The sequence below is a fragment of the Echeneis naucrates genome, chromosome 16, assembly GCF_900963305.1.
Source record: "Echeneis naucrates chromosome 16, fEcheNa1.1, whole genome shotgun sequence".
Taxonomy (NCBI): domain Eukaryota; kingdom Metazoa; phylum Chordata; class Actinopteri; order Carangiformes; family Echeneidae; genus Echeneis; species Echeneis naucrates.
The window spans coordinates 3,482,551-3,492,868 of record NC_042526.1 but is presented as its reverse complement, the minus strand read 5'-3'; the positions used below and the strand labels follow the sequence as shown (position 1 = coordinate 3,492,868).

The 10,318-nt window shown below is 41.4% G+C and overlaps 1 protein-coding gene across 2 annotated transcripts in view; it reads left to right on the top strand.

Moving 5' to 3' along the window:
* The first annotated feature begins 1,411 nt into the window (after positions 1–1,411).
* LOC115056091 (homeodomain-interacting protein kinase 3-like) overlaps positions 1,412–10,318 on the top strand; it is a 28,155-nt gene continuing 19,248 nt past the window's right edge. The window contains exons 1-4 of one of the 2 annotated variants that reach the window (XM_029522349.1): positions 1,412–1,839; positions 4,475–5,496; positions 5,748–5,939; positions 6,044–6,225. In XM_029522349.1, coding sequence (XP_029378209.1) covers positions 4,477–5,496; positions 5,748–5,939; positions 6,044–6,225 — 1,394 coding nt within the window. In that variant the 5' untranslated portion in view covers positions 1,412–1,839; positions 4,475–4,476. The remainder of the gene's footprint in view (positions 1,840–4,474; positions 5,497–5,747; positions 5,940–6,043; positions 6,226–10,318) is intronic. The other variant, XM_029522348.1, reaches the window with a different exon arrangement.

Below are 10,318 nucleotides of genomic sequence, written 5' to 3'. Positions count from 1 at the left end.
TGTCCCACATAAGACAGTCTCTTTTTTTTTCTTCTACATCTTAAAGTCGAGCTTTGTACTGGAAGTTATCAGGGAACAAGATGAAACTGGGAAACGCATGTTATAATGTTGGAACACGTGAAAACGACTGAAACTACGGTTCTCATTTAGACCAAACCATTGTGTTAATATGTTGTTGAAGTCCACATTTATTGAATTCTCAGTTAGTGCCAGGGTCCCTGTGCTTCATTAACATGTGGTAGACGTAATATGGCTCCATTTAGCAGCTGCAGTATTGTGACACACATAAAAACAACAAAGTCATCTTTACTGATCAATCACTAATTCAATACAGTTGTGTGTCTGGTTCAGCGATACTGTCATTGCAACCATGGAGGTCTTTAAGGAGCTGAAGATTGTGTAGTGAAATCGCCTATTCTATCCTTTTCTATTATTAGACTAGGCTGTCCAATTAATTCACCTGGAAAATATATTGCAGACAAGTGTAATGTCTATGCTGTGGTTATAAGAACATATAAACAAAGCCTTACCAAAGATAATCAAATGATAAATTGCCCTGCTATAAATAAATTTTTATTTTTATCATTATTTAAAATTATTTATTTCTTACAATGTTTCTATTTTATTTATTCATTTTATGCACATACTGTATTTCTTTGTCGGAGTGCCTGTAAAGGTGCTTCATACTTTTGTCCACTAGACAGTGCTGGATCACCCTGACCAGCATCAGGACCAACCTTTGGTAAAGACGTTTCAGCATGTCACAGTAAAAGGAGCACAGTTCGTAAATATTGATAACAGATAAATAAAAACAGGAGGCACTTTCTGAATGACTAAATAAATAATATAGAAGGCTGCATAAGATTTAAAAGGTTCAAATGATGATTAAATAAGATCACCAAAATGTTTAATTTTTAGACATATAAACAATGAAACTATGAATGAGAACATCAAGGAAGAAAACCTGAACAATTAACATTATTACTTTTTTATTCCAAGCTGAGGAATTCATAAATAAGAAGTTCGTTTTAGTGATAAAAAAAGTTTTAATAATAACAATAATAATAATAATAATAATAATAATAATAATAATAATAATAGGAGCAAACAAATGGAGTGCAGTTTAGTGAATAATAAATGCTGGTCCTACATAGTATGGATGAGTGTGTACAGTAAGGTCTATGCGCTCGCTTTCTCTCTCTCTCAGTCTCCGTCAGTGTCTCTCTCCCTCCTCCCTCTCGCCCCGCCCCTCTCTCTCTCTCTCTCTCCCCCTCCTTCCCTCTCTCTCTCTCTCTCTCTCCCCCTCCCTCCCTCTCCCCTTCCCTTTCCCTCCCTCTCTCTCCCCCCCTCCCTCCCTCTCCCTCCCTCCCTCCCTCTCTCTCTCTCTCCCCTCCTCCCCCACCCCCCCCACCCCCCCTTACATTCCATACATGCGGAGCAGCATCCAGCTCTCTGTCCAGCAGCTACAGTTAGCCGTCAGTTAGCACTCAGTTAGCATCCAGCAGCTAGCTGCGGCGGTCGAGGCGCTTCAGCATGCAAAAGTTTGGTGAGACGGTTCCTCGGCCCTGAGCGGACACCAGGGCGACGTTTTGTGAAACCCGAGGCGCCCGTCGAAGCCATGGGTGGCGGCTGGCTCTCCTAAAAGATCGGTTCGTTTTGTTATTTTGAGCCTCAAATGTGCCAAAAGTCGCTCGGTATCTCGTCGTCGTTGAACAAGATGGCAGCAGCAACGGCAGCAGCGGCGGCGGCGTCGGTGCAGGATTTGACGGCGGTCCGGGTCCTCGTTGATCGTCTGTACTTTGACGCTCTGAGTGATATGAATTACTGGTTTTACTGAAGGTATGTCGGCTCATATTGGCAGGCACTCTGTCTCTCTTTCTTGTTTTTTGTTTTTCTAAAGGGGTGGGGGGGATAAAAATCAATAAAACGTTGAAAGGACTTCGCTCGAAGCTAGCTAGTTGGCTAACTGTTAAAGATAGCTAACTTCTGCTCGTCCGCTTTGGAGAAAAAAATAAAACGAGTTTGTGGTGGAAATGTGAATAATTTCTAGTCCAGTTTCAGCGCCTGTGTTTGGACTAACTTTAGTTGTGCAGTCTGTTTCCTTGGTAATAATCACACAAATGTGGAAATGAAAGAAATCAGATTAAACATATATAATTCAACACGCAGCTCTTGTCTCACGCTCCGTATAACGTGTACACTTTGGTTATTTAATCTGCATAATGTAACACACCAATTATTTCGCTGCCTGTCGCCATCAACAAGTTTCAACAGGTGTCTAGGCTAGGGTTGCCCTTCCCCCAAACACACACACACCCTTCTCCTCCCATATGTTAACTGTCTCCTAGATTGATCAGTAACAAGTTGTGTGTACAGCTGGTATCCTTGTACAACTGTGCAACACACCCACACACGCTTGTACACACCTGTGTGTGTCTTTCTGGGCTTGGAGCTTGTTGCCTTGTGAGATATCAGGCTACCTGCTTATGGCAGTATGTTCACAGCTGTTTTTGAGCAACTGTCCCGCAAAAGCCAATGGATGTGGCACTTTGTCAGGCATACTCAGGGTGAAATCAGATCACACCAGCCATATGGTGGTGGTGGAGGCTCCCTTGCTTTATTGCAGCAAAGTTTTGCAAGTTGCATCATCAAATTATAATCAAAATGCGTCAGGACTTCAGCTGTGGAAGTCGAGATTATTTTCTGACAAGGAAGAGAAGAATTTTTTTCCTCAGTGGATGGATATAACCTTTGTATATTTCATTGTCAGAGTTGTAATTGCAGACTCAAAGTTACTGTCAGCAACAGAGTTCATAAATGTATGCAGTGGCTAGCGTTGTAGTTGTCGGATCAGTTTTACACGGTGAGTAGTTTAGTTTTGAGTTGGAAGTTTTTTTTTTTTCCCCCGTTGGAAAGGAAAGTTTGGTTATCATAGTAGTTTCTAATCTTTGCCAGCCATGTATGTTAAAATCTACAAGCCCTACTATTAATGTAGTGTGTAGAGTGCGTGGTATTGTAATGTTGACACTGAGGCACACCCCTCTGCCTGCCTGAGCCTGTGTGTGACAGTGTCAGTTGTTAGGTAGGTCACTAACTCTTCGGCATGCCTTTCTTGCTAAACACAATCTTGCAATCATTTATGAACTTCCTAGTTCATAGATAAGTCTCTTTATGTTGTGTGTGATGTGCCTTAAAACTGACTGATTCCACTGTAGCTTCAGGCAGGCATAACGTATGCTTCTGTTTTCCTTTAAAAGGGCTACAAAAGACATTTAAACATGGAGTTTACACTTGGAAGTATATGTACTAAATCTTTGAATAGTGGCTCATCAACTAAAATTGTATTTTTCAGGTCAGTGGGAGCACATTTACTCAACAAAGCTATCACATCAGGAATCAGATATCCGTAAAAGGAATTTCACATGTGGGTAGCAAAAAGTAGACTTAAACATATGGTAGGATAAAGTAAATGCACAATTTTTCAAGTAAAGTTTTAGGATATACCTAGGCAATCAAGTGAAATTTGGATCATTGTACCTTTGAGTGATTGTTGAACTGCAGCATTGCTCAGGCCATAAACTGAAGCAGCTGCTAGTAGAGGTTACGGTTTGCTCCTATTATAAATTTTCTCCAGTATTTGATTAACTTTGAATTCACTTTGGAGCTCGTGCTATGCAGTCATGTCGCATTGAATAAAAATAATGGCCCACACAACGGTCAGGAGCTTATCAGACAGAAAAGTTTATCAGTCTTTACTAAGCAATAAGTGTATCTGCCCAAATATCAGAGTTAGTGAACACCCATGCTTTGTGGTATATTATTTCTCCTCTGGTGTACTGCTTGCTTTGCTGTTTTACTTTGTGTGAAACTGACCCTTCAGTTTTGTGTGCAGGAACAGGCCAGCAATGAAATGGGCTTCCCCCATCTCCTATTACAGCTGACCAGTTCCTCATTCCAGTAAGGGTGACTTGATGGTTTAGATGTTTACTGGCTTTGGCAGCTTTTGGGATGGCTTTATTTAGACTGCTATCTTTCTAAGGGGACTGGTGATGAGGAAGGTTCTATTTCAGTAGTTACCAGTTAATTTCTTTCTTTGTAGAAATTTGTTTGGAGTTTTTTTTTCCACTGTGTTAAATTATCTAATTTCAACATTTGCATCTTCCCCTTAATATTAAGTGACAAGTCCTTTCATTACATTTGTTTAGGCAGAAAGGTGCTTTAAAAGAGGAATCAGATGGTTGAGACACAGGTGTCAGATGGGGAATCTCTTTATTTATGTCAGCCCTACTAACAATGTAGTCGGAGACAAATCCCAACATACACGTGACATGCCTTCGTATACCCAAGACAGGCTATGTGTGTGTATTGTGTGACCATCACCCTTGAACCTCGACCAAGATGTTTTTTACTTATTGTTACTGAATAATATTTACCTCCTGTCTTTTTTTCTTTCTTTTTTTTTTGTTTGTTTTAGGTATGGCCTCTCAAGTCTTGGTCTACCCATCGCACCTGCACTCAGCTCAAACAAGTGCCTTAGGAACCAACAGAAGTGGTACCAGCAGACACACAGGTGAAGCTCACCGCAGTAAAAACACCAGCAGAGCCTTTCAGCACCGTCCCCCACCCAAGACCTACGTGATTGGAGTCAACTACGGAATTGCTTATCCCAACAACGTCGTCCCATCCTCAACTGGTGCTGATTCAGGAAGGCAGAATAGGAGAGCACAGCTGGAAGAAGGGGAGCAGTGGGCTTTGCAGACAGCTGGATCACAGAGGAGGGAGAGTTTTGTGCGACAAAAAGAAGGTCCAGCTGGGATCCAGGACCAGGAGATTCGTTGCCAGAGCAGAGGCCCAGAGGAAGGGAGGCCTCACAGGGACAGTGGTGGATCTCCATCAGGAGGAGGCTTGGACTGTGCGTTACTGACGAGGAATTGTATCAGAACAGGGGAGGAAGAGGGCAGAAACAGAAGAGTAAAAGCTAAAGGGGGATATGTTAACCTTTTAGACACAGGTGCCACTCAGAGATGTGAACAGACGGCAGGTGGAAGTAAAGAACAACCACAGGAGAACAACTGCATTGGAGCCATGCAGATAGTGGAGGAGGTATCTGCTTTACCTTCACTTCCTCCCCCTGTGGCAATGTTGCAAACCGGCACCGGGAACAATGCAGACACTGTCAGAGTACAGGGCAGAGGAACACTGCCTGCTCAAAACAGTACGGTTGATGGAGTGATCAACGGGACTGAAACTACTAATGGTGGTACAGAGACAGTGGCAGGAGCTACAGTGAACAGAACTGGATCAGGAGATGGAGACTATCAGTTAGTCCAGCATGAGGTTCTGTGCTCCTTGAAGAACAGCTATGAGGTCTTGGAGTTTCTGGGTCGTGGCACCTTTGGTCAGGTGGTTAAGTGCTGGAAGAGGGGAACAAATGAAGTTGTGGCTGTAAAAATACTCAAGAACCATCCATCCTATGCTCGCCAGGGACAGATTGAGGTGAGGATTTATGTGTTTTTGTTCCTTGAATGTATCATTGTCAGTGTTGAAAACGTGGATTAACTAGATTTTTTTTTTTTTTTTGGTGGGCATCACACCAGCTCATGGCAACCGAAGTACTGCTTCGATTCATTTCTAATTCTGAGAGAGAGACTGTTTAATCTTTCCAGAGTTTCTTTCTGTATTATTCTTTTACCCACGATGTTCTAAACTGAACCCACATGCTGTCTCCCTTGCTCATGAATCTCCAGGTGGAGATCCTGGCCCGCTTGAGCAGCGAGAATGCAGATGAGCACAATGTGGTGCGTGCTCTCGAATGCTTTCAGCATCGGAGCCACACCTGCTTGGTGTTTGAGATGCTGGAGCAAAACCTCTACGACTTCCTTAAACAGAACAAGTTCAGCCCACTGCCACTCAAAATCATCAGGCCTATTCTGCAGCAGGTAAAGTAACGTTGGTTGCAGGCACAAATGTAACTCGCAGCCAATTTTGAGTATTGAATCCCTTGCTGAGTAACTGCTTGCTCATATTATGGCAATCATTACAGGTGGCAACAGCCTTAAAGAAGCTGAAGTCTCTGGGTTTGATCCATGCTGACCTGAAGCCAGAGAATATCATGCTGGTGGACCCATCAAGGCAACCATACAGAGTCAAGGTCATCGACTTTGGTTCAGCCAGTCATGTCTCCAAAGCTGTGTGCTCCACTTACCTGCAGTCCAGATACTACAGGTGAGTGCTCTCATTTAAATCTCTGAATAATCATTCACTATTTTGCTAATATTTGGTCGCAAATGTCAAATCAGGTGGAGCAGAATTTAAATGGACTGTATTCTGGCATCTCCCTAGTATAAAATCCATTTATTTCCAAATGAACCTGTATGTGAAAAGAACAGTCTATTGTCAGGAGAATTGACAGCAAGCATTTGGGCGTGTAGATGGTTCTGTGCTGCACCCTGTGCGCTTTATCCGGCACTATCCCTCCCCTAAAGCAAGTAGTATTAGCGTTTTCAGTTGGTGCCTCGCACAGACAATCGATAGTTGTATGCTACATATCTGCAAGAGGTTTTGCAAAAATGTGTACATCTCAGTATGTTTGGCTTTGGCTTTTGTCAGTTCAGAAAAGACAATGGATTAGCTCTTGATTGTGCTTTTACTGTAGTTTTCCATTGTATATCCACAGCAGTGTTTAATTTTGCACCAAATTTTGCTTGAAAAACTTTCAGCACAGCTATTTAGACAGATGATTAATTTGCATTGCTTTAACAATCAATAGTGAATTGAGTGGGTATAATATTCATCTGCAATAATAGGTCACATTCCATTATTGATACTGAATAAGCTGCCCAAATGTGTAAGTATTTCATTCTGAAAACTAACCAGTTTTGTTATGAGAGATACCAAAAGTAGTTGAGAGGAAGTGAGAGTTGTAGACCTCAGAAAGAAACTCAGCTGTATTCAAGTGGTGTAAACTGTTGATGGATGACATTAGCAGGGAAGAATAACTTTGAGAAAGATTGGATATGACTCAAGGTGAAATGTCACGTCATTTGTTATCATGATACGCCAACATGGTGAGCTGACTTAGTCCCATGTTTATCTGTTGCTCTGCGTGTTTCTCACAGGGCTTAGCGAAGTCTTGCCCCGGCTTTATATGTTTAGGCCCTCTCTCTTATGTAATGTGAGGTACTCTGTAAAAACCTGCACCCTCCTCTTTACACTGCTCATGGATTCCTCTAAGCCACATATGCATTTTTGACTGCATGCCTGCATGCATAAATATCTGATCTATGGACTGTCTGTCACACCCTGCTTTATGCTGGTCTTGCATAACTTTCAGAGGAACTGAGATGTTTATATGAGGAACAACATCATGAAAAATTTGACTTCTAGGTTATGATGAAAAAGGAACGTGCTTATGAAATGCAGCCAGATTTGTGAACTTGTAAACCGTGTACAAATGAACTAAGCTGTTACTAAGCAGAGATTTTACAAATTAGATCATCTGTGAAATATCAAAACCCAAACACTTGTTTGAAATTTACTCAAAATTGTTTGAGTTATTAGATTCTTGTTGGCATGTGAAAGATTGAAATTGAGTACTACAGTAAGCAGTATGAAATATTTAAGGATTCCCAAGCTTGTTTCAGTGGCATTTCCTTTTTATTAATGCCAAATTTGGTTTACTATGCTGTTCCCTGCAAGTTTCAGCAGGTTGGGTAAACTATTATCTCTTCAAATATTTTGCAATATATGAGAAATGCTGGGTATGTTTTTAGCTAATGTGCTGCACACACCCATCATTTAACCCTGTGCTCCTGATCTTATAATCCTGTAAGGTTTCTCAGTTATCTCTGTATTAAATTAGATAACTGGGCAAAAACTACAGGTGTGGGATTCCTGCCTTGAAAATTCCTCCAGTGTAAAATCTAATGTGAGGCCTCACAGTACCAAAATCCCGGTGTTAACCCATGATGCAGCCACTTTAGTGAAAGCCAGCTGCTTTTTAGCAACCCCCCTCTGCCTCTCGAAGAGGTGAGGAGGAGACTGGAGCTATAACTGTTGCATAACATGAAGGCTTTCTCTCGGTTGACCTGGTTAAGTGTGTATGAGTGTTTTTTCAAGTGTGCCTACGTGTGTGTTTTGTATATGAGCAGTGTCAACAATGCTGAGATCACAGTGCAGTTAAAAAGGGTTGCCAGTGAATTTCAGGAAGGTCACTCAGGACAGAAAAAGCCAGGGAAGACTGGTATGTGAAAACCCACATTTAGATCCAGGAAAAAACATTCTGACATTCCTGTGTGTTTCTGGGTGTGCTCCTGTGTATGCCCCTGTCAACCACTGCAACAGGCTGGATAATTCATGTAGGTTACACAATGTACCCTAACATGGTTTGTAACAGCTCTTTTCAGCTTCTCCGAGGGTATAAAATTAGTGTGTCTGGTTTGGTAACTTAATCTTCAGGAGGCACAAAACTATGTTGTCTGGCTATCTTCTGAAGGGAAAAATTGGCCTCTTTGTTCTGGTAGCCAGAAAATAGTAGAGACGTGGAAGCCATGCATAGCCAGTGAGTGTTAATGAGAAAAGGAACGCCATATGCCCCTTCAGGCTGATGGAAGATCAGATGGGCTGCTGTATTGTTGACCAACTGCAAGGTGTACACAAAAGCCCTGGTATCGTATTTACACCCCGCCTCACTCACATGCTCCATGCAACCCGGCCTCCACTGTCTCGTTCTCCATTTGTATGCAACCCAGTGGTTCCCACAGATAGAGCATACCTTTAAGAGGTGGAAACTTTAACAGTAACTTTGTTAGAACTACAAGTTAGTTATGACCTATGGGGGACATTGAGGTTACATTGGTAAATTGTATCTGACTGCTGACAGTCCACATGTGAAGGGTTTATGTCAAAGGTGCACTTTTCCCTGCTTCAGTGGAATTTTTTTAAATATGCTTCAAATTTAAAAGATCAGAGCAGTTTTGTTTAAATGTTTATTTGTAAGTACATAGCTGTGTGCTTTGTTCAGTAGGAGAAGAAAACCTGAACCCTGTTTGACTTAATCTGTAGTGGAAAACAACTGCAGAAACACTGTATTATTTATTACAGGCTATTTAGGGTATATGTAATTTAAATTTACATATTTCATAACTGTGTGTGTGTGTGTGTTTGTAGGGGGAAGTTGGTCTAGCAATGACGTCAGCAGGACACTGTGTATTAGCAGGCCTGAATGTGAGCTTGCTTAGGTAAATATTTGTGTTCATAGGGAGAGGTCACACCACACTATGTCTATACGATTATGTCAGCAGTGTGTCTGACTTTCATTGGGTTTATGGCTCTTTTTTTTTTTTTGAACATCAGGTTATCAGCAGAGTGGTTTGCATGACAGAGTCTCCTCTTCACCAGTGTTCAGGTTACATAATGGCTGCTCTGTATTGTTACCATAGTGAAGCTGTTAAGAAACGCTGGCCTCACCACAGTGTGTAGGAGGAGATTTTTTTTTCCTTCTTTTTTTTTTTTTTTTTTAAATTTACAGCTTTGGGGTTTTCCCTGGATTTTCCAGAACCATAGTTAGTCAGAAATGTGGCTTTGATGCAAAATAAAAAGTGAAAATTAAGTTTTTCTTAAAATGCAAAAAGATTCTAGTCTGTGATTTTAAAAATGTCAAGTGCACTAAATACAGGATTGCATCTGTCACATGAACTTTGGAAACTCTACCTTCAGCTTTATTGATGTTCGTACAGTTTTCTTTACCAGCACAGGCATGTTGACCAAAATTACTAAGATAAGTATGAATGTTAATTAGCAGTGGTAATATACTCACTGGGGGCTTCATTAGAAACACCCGCACACCTGCTTATTCATGCAGTTACCTAATTGACAAATCATGAGGTTGCTGAGGTCAGAAGCTCCAGTTAATGTTCTCATAATATCAGTGGGATAGAAAAGTTATCTTTGACTTTGTTGATCTGCGATTCTCATGTACAACTGTAGTGACGAGCTGGAGCTGATGAAAAGGTTACTGGTAACTCAGATAAATTATCTTTATCACTGTGGAGCAGAAAAGCCACTCAGAATGGCTATTTCCAGTGTAATAATGCTCAAACTGATTTCATCAACATGACTGACGGTGACTGACTGTGACCATACCGGTCACATACCTGAACCAGTTGAAACCCCTCTTGGATGTGTTAGAACAAGTGATTGGCAGTATGAATGTTTGACTGACAAATCAGCAGAAATTGTGATGCAATCATTTCAACATGCAGCTAAGTCTCATAGGAATGTTTTTAGCATCTTGTGTAACTAATGGCACAAAGTGTTG